The sequence below is a fragment of the Penaeus vannamei genome, chromosome 2 (assembly GCF_042767895.1).
Source record: "Penaeus vannamei isolate JL-2024 chromosome 2, ASM4276789v1, whole genome shotgun sequence".
In the NCBI taxonomy this organism is placed as follows: Eukaryota; Metazoa; Arthropoda; class Malacostraca; order Decapoda; family Penaeidae; genus Penaeus; species Penaeus vannamei.
The window spans coordinates 4,124,861-4,142,360 of NC_091550.1; the positions used below are offsets into that span (position 1 = coordinate 4,124,861).

Sequence of the window (17,500 nt, forward strand, 5' to 3'; positions counted from 1 at the left end):
AAGCAGAGTTCATTGTTATTTTGCATTGTTTAAAACTGATATAGTGTACAGTATGTAGCACACTACTGGAGTAGTTAATAGTTGGTTCAGTGATAAACAAGCTTCTGAAGATTTATTTATATTGTATCTATTGTCTTTTTTTATCATTTAGTATATATATTAAGATGTTTTTGTGGCTACATGGGCTATGAAAATGATTATGACGATGTGTTTTTGACAAGAATTGTATAAAGTGCAAGAGCTATATAATTATATCACAATTTTGTTTTATTGAGATGATAGATAAATGTAAATGTTTGATCTGCAATTGACAGATTTTTGGAATGCAATTTCTCTGCCGTTCAGAGCTATTCTTTTAAAAAATGGATGTGAATTTGTATGAAATGACTGTTGATGTGACTAGTGTAAATTTTGTAGCATCAAATATTTTGTGTAGCTACAGCATATGCACAAAGCCTACTGCTCCATAGCTCTTTCAAAGGAAGATTTGGACACAATTAGTGATGATGAGCCAGAGATTTTTAAAGATGTATGATTTACTGATATTATCCCAAATTAAAACAATGAGCCTTGTTAAGACATAACTTAGGTTCAATATCACTAGCCTGTCACAACTGTAGTTGCTCCTTTCACGCTGCAAAATGTATATGAATATGATCAATAAATAAATTCTCAATGGTACTCTTCTATTATTTGTTAATGTCACATACCTCACGTATTAGGATTTGGGAAGCAACTGAAAACAGTCAGATGATATAGATATCATAGGCCGTATCTGTCTTTGCCACTGTAAGATATTTAGTAACAACAAATTAGCTAGTGCTTGTAAAAATGGCATGAAAAAATTGTAACGTTTGCTAACACTACTAGCAAGTTAACAGCTACTCTTTTCATTATGTTTGGCACTTTAAGTCGTGTTTCTTGCTCAAGTACTTCATAATAAACAGGACTTGATATCTTTTAAGGCTAAGCCAGTGCTGGTTTTGGGAAGACGGCAAACATCAATGTATATGCAGTATAATCTGTAACTTCGAAACTGTTATTGATCTAGGAACTCTTTATTTGTATTTGTGTCCTTTTGATTATTATTCTACTCAGCAGTAGACTGATTGGCCTTAGTGCATTGCTGCTTAAAAGATCGGACCGAAGAGTATCTTCTCTCTTATGTATGCAAATTTTGTATTTATGATCATGGTTCAATTCCCAGTTTTCTCAACTGAATGGAAATGCTCTGCCCATTCATGAGTCAGTCCCTCTCCCTCCTCTCTCACTCACTCACTCTCTCACTCTCTCTTTCTATCTATCTATATCTATCTGTTTAGATCTATCTATCTAGATCTATCTAACTATCTAGATCTATCTATCTATCTAGATCTATCTATCTATCTAGATCTATCTAGATCTATATATCTATCTATATCTATATATCTATCTATCTATATGTCTCTCTCTCTCTCTCTCTCTCTCTATCTCTCAGTCTCTCTCTCCGAAATGCACAAAATAATTACTTTTTGCACATACCACATACATCATGACAATCTGCAATTACAAGCTCTGCACAACAGTTTTATCAGCTCTGCTTCGTATATCATCCGTATGTGTTTCACAATTAGAAAAAAATCATGTTTAATATAATGAGAAGCCGCATATATTCATTGGATTTATTAACTTCATTGTCCATGATTAAAGGCGCGTCACAATAGCACTTTTTCCGTCAATTTTTTTTACCATTTTCTGAAATTGTGTCCATTTTTGAGCGAATTGTCGATTTTCCAGTCAGACGATAATGATCGTTTCCGTCTGAAAACCTTAATTAACGTTAACTTTTTAGTTATATTCCAGAATGTCTGTATTAATGTTAAATAAAATTGTTAAAAAATTGACGGAAAAAGTGCTAGTGTGACAGCGCCTTTACTGACCAGCTCGAGAAGTAAACAAACGCAATACATACATTTTTCTTCATATCGTATCAATCGCACAGTCATATAAAATTGTCATTTAAATATCTAAAATTTATCAGACTCGCTCGCAGAAAAAAATACCATGGAGACAAGCAAAATAAAATCAGATAAGCAGCTGCAGTAATACCTAAGTTGCCTTTTTTTTAACTATAAAAATCAATGAATGAATCATTATTGTACTCAACGACAGAACCTCATATTATCACAAGAACAAAGAACATTCACCAAACTATGGAATGTATCGAGAGAAGAAAACGTACGCCTTCGAACGTTCAAAAAAAAGAAAATTATCTACACATTTATTCATTCCAACCATTAACCATTAACCCAACCATTTAAGGCATATATCCAGAGAAAAATGAGAAAAAAACGGTCTGTTTCCCCTTCTAACAAAGAAACGTCATCTACCACATCTATTAATTTTACCCATTAACCATTTATCGCTTTTAACCATTAACCATTAAAAGAGGACACCATCCCAGCCGCCCTTCTCGGTCATGCACGCTCTCATGGCAGCCAAGACGTGCAGGATTCGACGGTCAAAGGCGCGAAGGTGGGCGGGGGTGAGGACAGGCGCCACGGGGTCAAACCTCAGCAGTTCCTCCATGACCTGGGATAACCCGCCGCCGCTCAGGAAGATTAGCTTTTCGTAGGTCGTCCTTCGCATTCTGGAATAAGGGATATGTTGTTGGTTTCGTTCTTGCAGAGATGCGTTTGCGGAAATGGTTGTTTGTTTGTTTGTCTGTGTGTGTATCTACTTGTTTCCTTTTTTGTGTGTATTTATTTATTTGTTTGTGTGTGTATTTATTTATTTGTTTGTGTGTGTATTTATTTATTTGTTTGTTTATTTGTTTGTATGTGAGTGTGTGTATTTATTCATTTCTTTTTTTGGGTGTGTACTTATTTGTTTGTTTGTGTATGTATTTATTCATTTGTTTGTGTGTGTGTGTGTGTGTGTGTGTGTGTGTGTGTGTGTGTGTGTGTGTGTGTGTGTGTGTGTGTGTTCGTGCGTGCGTGTGCGCGGGCGTGCGCGTGCGTGTGTGTAATCGGGACATTCATTTAGATATCTCCGACTTGGCACTGATTAGATGCTCTTCCTAATCAGCACACGAGGTTCAAATCTGATAATTTTCTAATCAAACTGAAGCTACGACCATACGCGATTGACTCACGCGTGGCAGATGTTCAGAAGATTTATCTCTTATCTCCGAGGAATCTCAAATCAGAGGCATCCCTTGCAGTGGAAAGGTTACAGAACGTAATTATTCTTGCAGCTTTCTCCCCCATAAGCAGTGTAAAACGTAATGGGGAAAGTGTAATAAGCGGCCGGTTCGTTAGAATTGCTCGAGGCCCGACCCAAAGAATATTCGCAACAGGAACAACGAAGGGAAGGATAAGAAAACACACGAAAATGCTTCTAGACATGCATATGCCCCGACGAAGCAATAGCGAAAAGGCCTTCGGCATATTCGTGTGTTTTTTTTACTCTTCCCTTCGTTGTTCCTGTTGCAATCTGTTCACCATGAATTCCACACAAGAATATTCGTATACTTGACATGCATAAATAAATAAATAAATGCATATTTATCGGTCTAGACATGCATATAAACCCGGCAAACGGATGGTTAAATGTATATCTATCAGATATGTAGATAGATATATCTCTATTTCTGCATCTGTATTTATGAAAATTTATTGGGTCGGGCCTGGCACAATTTTAACAAACCGGCTGATTGACAGTATCATTTTCCAGCAGAAGGACAGTATTTGAAAGAAAGCATGACATGTTAAAATCAATTCGATGAATAGTGCTCATTGCGAATTATACAGGATAAAATAAAAGGAAGTTTAACCGGTTTCGATTGTATTTCGGACAAATATATCCGAAACCAGCCAAACACTTATTTTGCGCCGTGAAGTTATTCATTCTCATTCATACATTTCTTTACAAATTACTCAATGCAGTGAGCATTTAAGTACACGGTTTTAGAACATGTTGATTTGCATACACACACACACACACACACACTCACACACACACACACACACACACACACACACACACACACACACACACACACACACACACACACACACACACACATATATATATATATATATATATATATATATATATATATATATATACATATACATATATATATATATATATATTATATATATATATATTATATATATATATATATATATATATTATATATATTTGTATCTATTTAAATGTAGAATAATCTTGAACTAACACCACAACGAATATCATAGTTTGAGATGCATTCAACATTCTTCATAATGGAAGTCGACGGGAATGAAAATGAAAATGAAATAAAAGAATGAACGTTGTATTATCTTCCTCAGCGACCATCAAACTATCGAAAGATTTTACGAAGATGCAGTAAGGTGTCACGTGACCCTAAAGCGAGTCATTAATTTGTTGCTTTCTTTCTTTCTTTCTGTCTTCGTGGAATAACAAACCCCGAGACGAGATCGGGCGAGTGGGATTAAATCTGAACATTTAATCTGTCTATGAGATAAATGGCAATATCTCCTCTTGTCTTAAAAAAATGAAACACACACACAGGTGTATGTGTTTTTGTTTGGATGCGTGTATATATACATTAATTCATATATATATATATATATATATATATATATATATATATATATATATATATATATATATATATATATATATATATATATATATATATATATAGATAGATAGATAGATAGATAGATAGATAGATAGATAGATAGATAGATAGATAGATACATACATATATATATATATATATATATATATATATATATATATATATATATATATATGAAAAACAAACAATCAGTCCCTATCCAACTGAACCGAAAACAACTTTCATACAGTAAAACCATAAACCATAAATCATAACCAGAGACCTACTTAAGTTCACTTTTTCTCAGCAACCACATGGAGTTCGGGGGAGTTCTTGGGCGCGTTAGAAAGGTCTCAAGGTCCTGCATGGCTTAGGCTATTTGGTGTCCCTATAAGGGGTCACGACACGAAAATCCAGACCCCTTAAATACACCCCTAAACAACGGCAAGGGTTACAGGGTGCTATGGAAAGCTATCACAGAGGAAATGAGAATGGATATGGTTTGAGTACTCGTATACCCCTTATAGACCCCTTAAACACCCCTAAACAATGGAATGGGTGAAGGAGATGATCGAGGGTGCTATGAAAGGCTATGATAGAGTAGAGGTGATTGGGCACGGTTTGAGATCTCGCATTCCCTTTAAATATAGCGGGTGTAAGTACATGGTCACCTTTTCAGGGCGGCACCTCTAAATTGCATTTTGAGCATGATATATATATATAAATATATATATATATATATATATATATATATATATATATATATGATTCCTTATAAATGACACTACCTGCAACACTGTAGAATTGGCGCCAGGATGTCCATCCAGTCAACAAAGGCATTTCCAACACTGAAAGCAGAAGCCGCGTCAGTGTCAATCTCTTGATGCTCAATATTTCTCAGCTGAATATCAGAAATGTATGTTTTAGGCTGTATCTTACATAGTAGACAAATGTGTTAAATATAGAACTATGCATATACACACACACACGCATACAGTGTGTGTGTATGTGCGTGCGTGCGTGCGTGTGCGTGTGCGCATACATATACACATGTATGCATTAAGTACGTAAATATATTTAATATAATTATGCGCGTATATAGACCGATTCGGTAACGCCTAGCAACCGCCCCTAGCAACGAGCACTTGGTGAAAACAAACTCGTTCGTTCGAAAAATCAATGCGCTTTGCTTACAAAGTAGCTGAATTTCAAAGTAGAGAATTTCGTTTCTTAGCGTGAAAATGCCAATGAACTGTGTTGTCGTTGGTTGTTCGAACCAAAATATGATGGGAAAGAAAGGTTAAAAACCCTTCATATGTCCCCAGATCGCGAAAAGAAACCTGAATAATGGAAGCATGGGTAGGCCTACAGGCCATGAAACGCATGAACGCTGATGGGAGTGCTTGGGCGCCTGGTGGAAAATGTTTACATCTGCCCAGAACATTTTATTGAACTACATATTAAGATATTACACCTTTTCAAATTCCAGAGACAGATAATTACTTTCAAACTCTTGTCTATCTACACTACCTATCAAGGCCAAACAAGATCAACATTGTCGACATTAGGTTTTGGCAAAAGTCATACATTCTAAAAAGCACAAAAGCAATTTTATTATTTTCATTTTATTCTCTTTTTTTTTTTTTTGTGTGTAATGAATTGATTGATCATAATTTATATTTACAAGCAAACCATCCCCGCATCCACTTCACCCAGACTGTATCCCAAGTGCCTTCTAGCACTGTCCATTAAATGAAAACAAAGCAGGTATACAGTTGTCTGTTGCCTTTGTGTCTGAAATGTGATATGGTTCAGCAAAAGAAATAATTGAAGAGGGCCTATCTCTTGAGGTCAAATTATTGAGGAGAGAAAAATGCTTTGTGCGCTTTTAAGCCTATACTTGACTTCATTGTCTCCTTTGTAAAAACACCTAGTAAATGGGAAGAAAAGTGATGTTAGGAAATGGCACTGATTTCACAGAAAAATACCCTATATAGCAAAATGGCATACTCTACTGTAGCAAATTATGTTATAAAATTATTATTATCATCATTGCTTTATTGATAGAATAGTCGTAGATGTCAGAATACTCAATTTTTGGTCATTTCGAAGGATCGTCGATCCATATTTCGGTATGAGTACGCTTTTAGCTACACAGTTTCTAGTTTTGCTTCATATCACATTTTCTCTTCGGTTTTTGAAGAATCAAAGAATTCATATGCCATTTTCCTTCTCGTTGATAGCGAGGTATCTGCGAGCGACGGGTTTGTTTTCACCAAGTGGAATGGCGACTCCGACTCGTGACGTCACACCGAATCGGTCTATACAAAACCCTAACCTACAAACCTCTTCGCATTGTCTATCAGAACCACAGGCGAGTCGTCCGCCCGCGACGTCTGCGCGAAGTGATGTCTGTCAACGTTCTGGATCAGGAAATCGAAAACCGACACGTCAATGAGATCCAGAAGTTTCCTCGGAGAAAGGAGGGTGTGAAGGACAGTCTGGCAGTAATTCGCGTCCTTTTCCCAGCTTGAAAGGAGAAGGAGAAGGAGAAGGGAAGTCACGGGCAGGAATTTGTGTCGGGTCGAAAGGAAAGTGGGATGTGTGTGTGTACGTGTGTGTATGTGTGTGTGTGTGTGTGTGTGTGTGTGTGTGTGTGTGTGTGTGTGTGTGTGTGTGTGTGTGTGTGTGTGTGTGTGTGTGTGTGTCTCATTAGATTCATATATTCTTGGTTCCCTCTTTCTTCACGTTATCATGATATGTTTTTACATTTCTCTCAGTATCTTAAAAGTTCTGTTATTTCTGGATCAAACTTATGATGGCTAAAAATATCCGCATCCGCAAATGTTGAAATTTGACCTCCGCGCGCGCGCGCGCGCGCGCGCGCGCGTGTGTGTGTGTGTGTGTGTGTGTGTGTGTGTGTGTGTGTGTGTGTGCGCGCGCGCGCGTGTGTCCAGAAGCAAAGCTTTGATGATACAGAATACTTCATCATACGAACTGCATCAGCAAATACCAATAAAAAGAGAGCGAGATACTCATTAATGAAAGCAGAATCAGAAGAATATTTTAAACGCCCTAATAATAAAATCTGGTCTTGCTAAATATATTCCAAAACGACTGAATGTGAATTCGTCCTTAATTAGTTTACTGCTAGACTAGGTTAAGTTTCCTTACACCTGTAATCATAGATATCTCCACCTTTTCAGGTAATAATTCAGAATTTATGCAATTTTACAACATCCTCATTTAATGGCAATAGGTATTCACATACAGCTTCGGTACTTGAATATAAACACTAAAGTTCTCCTATGAAATGAACTATATTCATAAAACCAATTGGAACCTAGATTATCTTGGATATGTACAACAATGTAGGCCTCACCATCCTCCAAATATGTACCTAATTTGATCCGAAACGTCATGGCACAGTATTTCCCATGTTTAATGTACCCATATTTTCTTTTCATTTTACACACGATGTTTTCCCGGCTTCACTGAGGTTACCCACACCCGCTCTGGACTATATTCATAAAACCAATTGGAACCTAGTTTATCTTGGATATATACAACAATTTAGGTCTCATCACCCCCTAAAACATATCTAATTTTATCCGAAACGTCATGGTAGTGTTTTCCATCTTTCCTGTATCTATATTTTATTTTAATTTTACACACGCCCTCATTTCACCCGAAATGTCATGATACAATCATTCCCTTCCTTACTGTACCTATATTTTCTTTCCATTTTACAGTTGTTGTTGTTGTTGTTGTTTTGTCTACATCATAGTTACCCACATCCTTCTTTACTTACTCGGCGAGCTTGCCTTTGATATAAGTCCTTCCCCACGGATGGTGTGGCTCGGACGCTACGTAATGTTCTGGAAGCCACAGGACCACAGCCCCCTCGAGGTACTGGTCCTCTTCGCACGCCGGCCATTTCCTATCGCAGAATTCGCAGTTTCCGAAGTAGCAGAGATCTCCGTCTGAAATGCGAGATTTTTGGATTATTGCTGAAAAAAAACTGCTGCGTTTTAACATACGTCGAGGAGGTTTATGTGTGGATACATCGTTTGGATTGCATATGTGAATTGGTAACTATCTCCCGCAGGTGATTATTACGTAAATAGACGCAATGGATGTTATGAACTGAATGGAACTGAAAAAAAAACTGGGGTGAAGTAAATATCATGTTATTTCTTTAATCAAGGGTTAAGTTATATCATAAAAAAGGCATAAGAATGTTTTAAATTGACGATAAAGCTAGATACGGTACAATCTTAATTCTAGACACGAGTGATAAGTAAGCTCTCGAAAGTGTACTGTCATGAGAATAACAAACACAACACGGAGCACGTTACGGCGCGAACTAGACACACAAACAGAAATCCCCTCAAAAACATACCCTCATTCCGAAATATTGTATCCGAAAGTCTCTGCGTCGAAACGGGCAAAATTTCGGTTTCCAGGGATATTTTTCGACCCACGGTGAGCGGCGCCATTCGCATGTCTAACACTCTGCTCAAGTGGAACGCGACAATTTCCCCATTGTGGCGATCGAAGGTGAAATAGGCGTCTTCTAAGCTCTCCTCCCGGGCGTATCTGCGTTGTGAAATAGGGGCGTGTAGGCGGGTTAGTGTGCAGTCAGGTATTCCATGTGAAACACGTATGTATAAACATGTAAAAGAGAAAGCGAGAGGGAGAGAGAGAGAGAGAGAGAGAAAGAGAGAGGGAGGGAGAGAGAGAGAGAGAGAGAGAGAGAGAGAGAGAGAGAGAGAGAGAGAGAGAGAGAGAGAGAGAGAGAGAGAGAGAGAGAGAGAGAGACAGACAGACAGACAGACAGGCAGACAGATTTCAACAGATTCAACCATAAAAGATATAACAAATATACTTACCTCATCGGTTTAAAAATAACGGTCTGTCCTCCTTCAAGCTTGAGTTTAATCTTGAGCTGTGACCCTCTGTCGCTGAGGTCAGCAGAGGTCACGGCGGCGGTGGCGAGGGCCGTCAGCACGTCACCCAGACCCGGAGCTGACGCAGGGATCAGCGAGGTTGGTTTCGCCCACTGGAAGGTTTTAGAGATTTATAAGGTAAGGGATTATGAGCGTGTGTGCGCGTTTATGAATGCACACACACATACGCACATACACACCACATATCGCACACGCAAACACACATACACACAACATATCGCACACGCAAACACACATACACACCACATATCGCACACACAAACACACATACACACCACATATCGCACACACAAACACACATATCGCACACGCAAACACACATACACACCACATATCGCACACACAAACACACATACACACTACATATCGCACACGCAAACACACATACACACCACATATCGCACACGCAAACACACATACACACAACATATCGCACACGCAAACACACATACACACCACATATCGCACACGCAAACACACATACACACAACATATCGCACACGCAAACACACATACACACCACATATCGCACACACAAACACACATACACACCACATATCGCACACGCAAACACACATATACACCACATATCGCACACGCAAACACACATACACACCACATATCGCACACGCAAACACACATACACACCACATATCGCACACGCAAACACACATACACACAACATATCGCACACGCAAACACACATACACACCACATATCGCACACACAAACACACATACACACCACATATCGCACACGCAAACACACATACACATCACATATCGCACTCAAAAACCCACATACACACCACATATCGCACACGCAAACACACATACACACCACATATCGCACACACAAACACACATACACACAACATATCGCACACGCAAACACACCACATATCGCACACACAAACACACATACACACCACATATCGCACACGCAAACACACATACATACCACATATCGTACACGCAAACACACATACACACCACATATCGCACACACAAACACACATACACACCACATATCGCACACGCAAACACACATACACACCACATATCGCACACGCAAACACACATACACACCACATATCGCACACGCAAACACACATACACACCACATATCGCACACGCAAACACACATACACACCACATATCGCACACACAAACACACATACACACCACATATCGCACACACAAACACACATACACACCACATGTCGCACACGCAAACACACATACACACCACATATCGCACACACAAACACACATACACACCACATATCGCACACGCAAACACACACACACCACATATCGCACACGCAAACACACATACACACCACATATCGCACACGCAAACACACATACACACCACATATCGCACACGCAAACACACATACACACCACATATCGCACACACATACACACCACATATCGCACACACAAACACACATACACACCACATATCGCACACGCAAACACACATACACACCACATATCGCACACACAAACACACACACACCTATAAATGAATTAATAAATATAAATACTCACACACACACACACACACACACACACACACACACACACACACACACACATACACACATATATATATATACATATATATATATATATATATATATATATTTATATATATATATTTATATTTATATTTATATTTATATTTATATTATATATATATATATATATATATATATATATATATATATATATATATATATATATATATATATATATGCATATATACACACAGGGTTGAGTTGCCAATTTCTTCTTTCCTTTCCTGCCACGCCCATCTGATGTCGTTTTAAGAGGATTTAACCTATTTACTTGTCCTATAGAAAGGGAGTTTATATCCGAAATTTTTTTTACTACATATTAACAAACTGATATAATGTATACATAATTATTATAAAGAATAACCTTGACAACGAATATGGTTAGTCCATGCTTATGTGTTTGTAATTTCTTAATGTCACAAAAATGTATGTGGTATATCAATAGTGTTGAATTTGGATGCTTTCAATATGTCTAAGTAACTTTTAAACTTCAAACACCGTGCAAATTTACCAATTAAAATGAATTTTGATTTTAGTAAAATACATTTTGCAAAGCACAGAAAATAAGTATGTGTGCCCCTCACCCTTGACTATTTCAATTAAGTATCAATTATATGATTTATCTTTGAATGCATAGTTGCCTTATAATTATTTTAACGGCCTTTTAACGAGAATTCCTAAATTATTCGATCAGTTTTAAATTTGAAAAATAAGAAAATTTGCTATTATCTTAATGCACAGAAGAATAATGTGGGTATGAAGATTCTAGCTTAAAACATATCGGGAAACTTTAAAATACAGACGTTTCCTTCCTCAAAATATAACCAAGGACAAAACAACAAAAACACCTTAACAACCACAAAAATGCTAACCTTCCGTGCCAATTTCCAAGGCCTCTTTGTAACTCCTTTCCCTTTTAAATCTTTCTTGAGTTTTGCGATGAACTCCCATATTTCAGGAGAAGTGACTGAGTACTCTGCTCTAACCGCTGGGAGGTGTTTGTAGAGTTTTGAGAGCATTCTCAGCCCCGTGCGCTCTTGCTGGCTCTCCTTATAGTGGAAACTAGAACCAGATGGTGGTGTTTAGGTTCATGAAATGCAAATATTTGCTAGCTCAGGATCTGACAAGCCCCAGAAATAATAATGTTTGATTTACTGCTACGTGCTTAAATGGAAGATGTAATTCAAACCGTTTTCTAGCAAATAGACCGATTCGGTGTGACGTCACGAGTCGGAGTCGCCATTCCACTTGGTGAAAACAAACCCGTCGCTCGCAGGTCCCTCGCTATCATCGTGAAGATAAATGGCGTATGAATTCTTTGATTCTTCAAAAACCGAAGCGAAAAGGTAATATGAAGCAAAACTAGAAGCTGTGTAGCTAAAAGCTTACTCATACCGAAATATGGATCGACGATCCTTCGAAATGACCCAAAATTGAATATCCTGACATCTACTACTATTCTATCAATAAAGCAGATGGTGATAATAATTTTATAATAACATGATTTGCTACAGTAATGTATGACGTTTAGCTATATAGGTCATTTTTCTGTGAAATTAGTTCCATTTCCTAACATCACTTTTCTTCCCATTTACTAGGTGTTTATACAAAGGAGACAATGAAGTCATATATAGGCCTAAAAGTGCACAACGCATTTTTCTCTCCTCAATAATTTGACCTCAAGAGATAGGCCCTCTCCAGTTGTTTCTTCTGATGGACCATATGGCATCTCAGACACAAAGGCAACAGGCAACTGTATACCTGCTTTGTTTTCATTTAAAGTACAGTGCTTGAAGGCACTTGGGTGAAGTGGATGCGGGATGGTTTGCCTGTAAATATAAATTATGATAAATCAATTTATTACAAAAAAGGAATAAAATGAAAATAGAATTGCTTTTGTGCTTTTTGGAATATATGACTACTAACCAAAACCTAATGTCGACAATGTTGATCTTTGGTCTTGATAGGTAGTGTAGATAGACAAGAGTTTGAAAGTAAATATCTGTCTCTGGAATTTGAAAAGGTGTAATATATTGATATGTAGATCAATAAAATTCTGAGCAGATGTAAACAATTTCCACCAGGCGCCCAAGCATTCCCATCAGCGTTCATGCGTTTCATGGCCTGTAGGCCTACCCATCGCTTCCATTATTCAGGTTTCTTTTCGCGATCTGGGAATATATGAAAGGTTAAACCTTTCTTTCCCATCATGTTTTGGTTCGAACAACCAACGACAACACAGTTCATTGGCATTTTCACGCTAAGAAACTAAATTCTCAGAAAAATTCAGCTACTTTGTAAGCAAAGCGCAGTGATTTTTCGAAGCGAGGGTTTGTTTTCACCAAGCGCTCGTTGCTAGGGGCGGTTGCTAGGCGTTACCGAATCGGTCTATACAGGGTAAAAATTGATTATACAAAATTTTACTATTTTTCGAGTATCAAAACATATTTTTCAAAAAATAAGCTTAAATTTAACTTTAACTATATTCAAAGCAAATACAATATAATACAATCTTCCATTGTAAACCTAGACAAAGACTTCTTGACACAAAAACACGAAACACAAGGAATGAAAATTACTTAAAGACCTAACAGGCATATCAATTTATTTAATTTTGAGTGACCGAGGTCTGAAAAATCACCACTGGCTCTCTACTACAGCAAACAAGCAATAAATGGAGTCAAGAGATAAAGAAACCGAAGCTGGAAGGGGGGATGTAAAGCAAACGAAACAAAGAAGTTAAAGATTAAAAACTAGAAGGACGAAAACCCTCTGCATAGTTATCATATTTTCATACTACTCGGTCGTGTCTGGAATCTACTGTGTCCGATTCGCTATCTCGTTTCAGAGAGAAAAAATAGTGTAAAGCAATGAAGGGATTGTTTTTGATTTTTAAAACCGTATATATATAAACACATGTAAAGTGTCAATTAATAAGAATAAAGTGTCAACTAATTAGAATTACATAAATAAATAAATAAAGACGGCAAATCGGAGTTCTCCATAGTGAGTTGCCAGTTATTTTTTCATGAGATCGAACTTTCTTCAGTCAGAAAAGTATCTAAAAGAGATTCCTTGACCTCAAGTTTGTAAACATAAAAAACAAACCAAATCAGGGCTTCCAGATCCCGGGATGCCTATTTCACGTTTCAAAATCTAAAAATTATGTAGCAAGAATCAAAAGCAGGTATTTTGTGTATTAAACATTTTACAATCAGACCAAACAGTTCATAAAACTCACACATTCTTCAGCACATAAAATTCTCCTTCAGACAAGACCTTTTCCGACTCAGTCGAGTAAGTCAGCGGCGTGGGAGAGCGGGGGCTACAAGTTGAAATAATTTTCAGAAGAAAAAGAGTTGGCGTTAAAATCACTACAACACACAGGGTCCGCCATACTGTTTTCCGTCTTCCAGTTTTCATGTTGAATTTTGTAAGAAACTGGAAGAAAGGGTTGAAGTGGTAATATCTCATGGAATATATTTATGAGGTAATGCTTCATGAAATATATCCATGCGGTGATATTTCATGAAAAATATGGATGCGGGATATTTCATGAAAATTATGTATACGGTGACATTTCATGAAAAAATGTACATGTGATGATATTTCATGAAAAATATGGATGCTGTAATATTTCAGGATGGCCAGGATTCAAAACTATACGAAAAATGTCAGTGCTAAGAAACTGTATTCACTGCAGTAAATTTATTCGCAAAGAAGAGTCCGATTTGTTAATTCTTCGGTCAGCTTCGATTATGCTACAAAAAAATATATATATATTAGCTATAAACTAACGAGTAATACCTCTATTTACAAATTTCACATTCATAAACTCTTATTACATCACATATGGACTTACATCACTTGCGGCCAAAATTATATACACAGAGGTGGCAAGTTCTATAAAGATATATCATCCGAGAAAAAGAACTTTTATGTTATCGATAAATGTAGGCCTACATAAAGACTTGCAGCCTCTGCAGAACGTCAATACAGCACAGATACAGCAGATACAGGGTCGGTATACAGTATAGATCAAAAGCGGAGTACCATTCACTGAAAGTTCTTGCTTAGTAATGACACTCAGCGAGAAATGGCGGGAAATACAAAATCGTTATTCCTTGAGTTTCACAGTATAATACGTAGACAAAGTGTGTTTGAGAGATGGAATTGATTTATGAAAAGGAACGAAATTCGTACGCATCTATACACGTACCTAGACATACACAGATAAACACATTTACACGATTGCATAAAATATCCACATAACTTTCTGTCCGTCCTTATGTTTTCCTATGTATCTCTCCATCACCATATACACACACACATACACAAACTCCTTTACTTATTCCCCAATACAACAAGAGTCCCAATTTTCTTGAATTGTGGAATAACCGCCACCGAATCTACACAATTTTAGCCGTTAAAAAAGAAATAAAAATCGTTAAAGTTACTCGCAAACACCACGCTCTACACTCGATGCAAGTGCGAGTAATACTGTTCTTGGTTGATGTTGAGGCTGTCAGGATGATTACCGCTTAAAATATTCGCATTTAGTTAACTGGGGTTGAGTGGATGCTGGCGCGTGCACCTGAGTCTGATTTCGCTGAGTTTTTTTTCTTTTTTTTCCTTTCCTTCTTATCTTTCTTCTTCTTCTTCACCTTCCTTTCTTTCTTCTTCTTCTTCACCTTCCTTTCTTTCTTCTTCTTCTTCTTCACTTTCCTTTCTTTCTTCTTCTTCTTCTTCTTCACCTTCCTTTCTTTCTTCTTCTTCTTTTCTTCTTCTTCATCTTTCTTCGTCCTGTTCTTTTCTTTTTCTTCTTCTCTCTTCGTTGTCGTCATCAGCATCTCCATCTTATTCTCATTATCAATCATCCCCCTTCGTTACCATCATCATCTTTTTCCTCTTTCTCCTTCATCTACTACTTCATCTTTCGTCGCCATCATCATCATCATCTTTCTCTCCTTCTCTTTCTTTTTCACTTTATTACACGACATACCTTCGTGAAAGGCTTTACCAAACTCCGTAAAAAAAATATGTAATTACGCAAGATCTAAAATGTATTTTCAAGCCACTAAATCAAACAGTATTTATGGAAGATTCCTATTGCTGCTAATCTGCTCTCATTAATAATTCCATAATAATCCAATTACTTTAGGTAGCTGCGTCTCTACAGGCATGGCCACCCCCTATTTAAGTCATAATTTATCCCTATTTAAGTCATAATTTGCATGGACTTACATCTAAAAGGCATCTAAGTGGAAAGATAGAAATGTATTAAACGCTATTCGTCAATGGACCTCGATTATGAAAAGGATTTTTGTCTCGGGTAATTCATATGTAAAGAATGCATACTGTTGTTTATATTTGTTTATAATACATCGTTTCAGCATTACTAGATGATATGGTGTGTCAAGTGTACATCATACTTTGTGGATATTAAGTGAAGTAATTTATGTATTTTTGGATATTCGTTTTTCTGCAAGACCTTCTGACATGGATGCGTGCACACACACGCGCGCGCGTTTATATATATATATATATATATATATATATATATATATATATATATATATATATATATATATATATATATATACTGAGAGAGAAGGAGAGGCGGGGGAGAGGCAGACCCACCGCAAATATTAGATGCTTAATTATGATGATCTCTGGTAATTTGCATATTTTATGGCGTGGACAGAGCACTTAAATTTCAGCGAAATTGACGACATCAACTTACCTCGCATTTCTAACCAACACAAAAAATAAATTCTCAGTTGAAACGAACGTGCCAACAGAACATTCACAATAGGGCGGAAAATGCAAATTCTATTCCTGAATTTGATGCAAAAAACAAGAATGATGGTAATACGAAGAAGTGAAAATTGATTGATAAAAAATAAGGGTTTCAGACGCTACGTAATTTTATCTTGAACACTCGTGTATCTATGAAATGTTTGCATTATGCATAATTTATACGTATGAAATGTCACGTCAAACTGAGTTAATGAACATCTGTGAAGCTAATTTTGATGGTGAATCGAAAGCAAAGAGGAAAAAAATCGTGCCTTAAAACTAAAAGGTATCAACTGCATTAAATGATGATAATAAAAGTGAGTATACAAAAAAAAGAAAGAAAAAACAAATATATATATGTCGGCTGCAATTTGAAATCATTGTCGCCCCCCCCCCAAAAAAAAAAAAATCGTGAAAACTAAAATTAGGTATTGCCATCTTTTAGTCTAACTATTCTTCCAACACAACTATTTAGTTAGTAGCACTGCCACCATCCGGGTTTTGATCTAAATAAGGAGGCACCCCAAAAAAAACGTA

The 17,500-nt window shown here is 37.0% G+C and overlaps 1 protein-coding gene across 1 annotated transcript; it reads right to left on the reverse strand.

The window, feature by feature from the left end:
* Positions 1–1,649: 1,649 nt before the first annotated feature.
* Positions 1,650–15,650, reverse strand: LOC113815335 (glycosaminoglycan xylosylkinase). The gene is made up of 9 exons (XM_070128830.1): positions 15,622–15,650; positions 14,406–14,605; positions 12,037–12,226; positions 9,502–9,671; positions 9,012–9,208; positions 8,421–8,592; positions 6,956–7,138; positions 5,398–5,457; positions 1,650–2,629 (listed from the first exon to the last, which is right to left on the reverse strand). Exons 2-9 carry the CDS (start codon positions 14,585–14,587, stop codon positions 2,422–2,424), a joined length of 1,362 nt encoding a protein of 453 aa, XP_069984931.1. The 5' UTR covers positions 14,588–14,605; positions 15,622–15,650; the 3' UTR covers positions 1,650–2,421.
* Positions 15,651–17,500: the final 1,850 nt, after the last annotated feature.

Excerpts from the sequence above, each read along its gene's own strand:
- LOC113815335 (XM_070128830.1), bottom strand. The coding sequence starts at position 14,587 with ATGAAAACTGGAAGACGGAAAACAGTATGGCGGACCCTGTGTGTTGTA. Across the intron at positions 9,209-9,501 it reads GTTATTTTTAAACCGATGAG|ATACGCCCGGGAGGAGAGCT; the intron begins GTAAGTATATTT and ends TTCACAACGCAG. Across the intron at positions 8,593-9,011 it reads TACAATATTTCGGAATGAGG|ACGGAGATCTCTGCTACTTC; the intron begins GTATGTTTTTGA and ends CTCGCATTTCAG.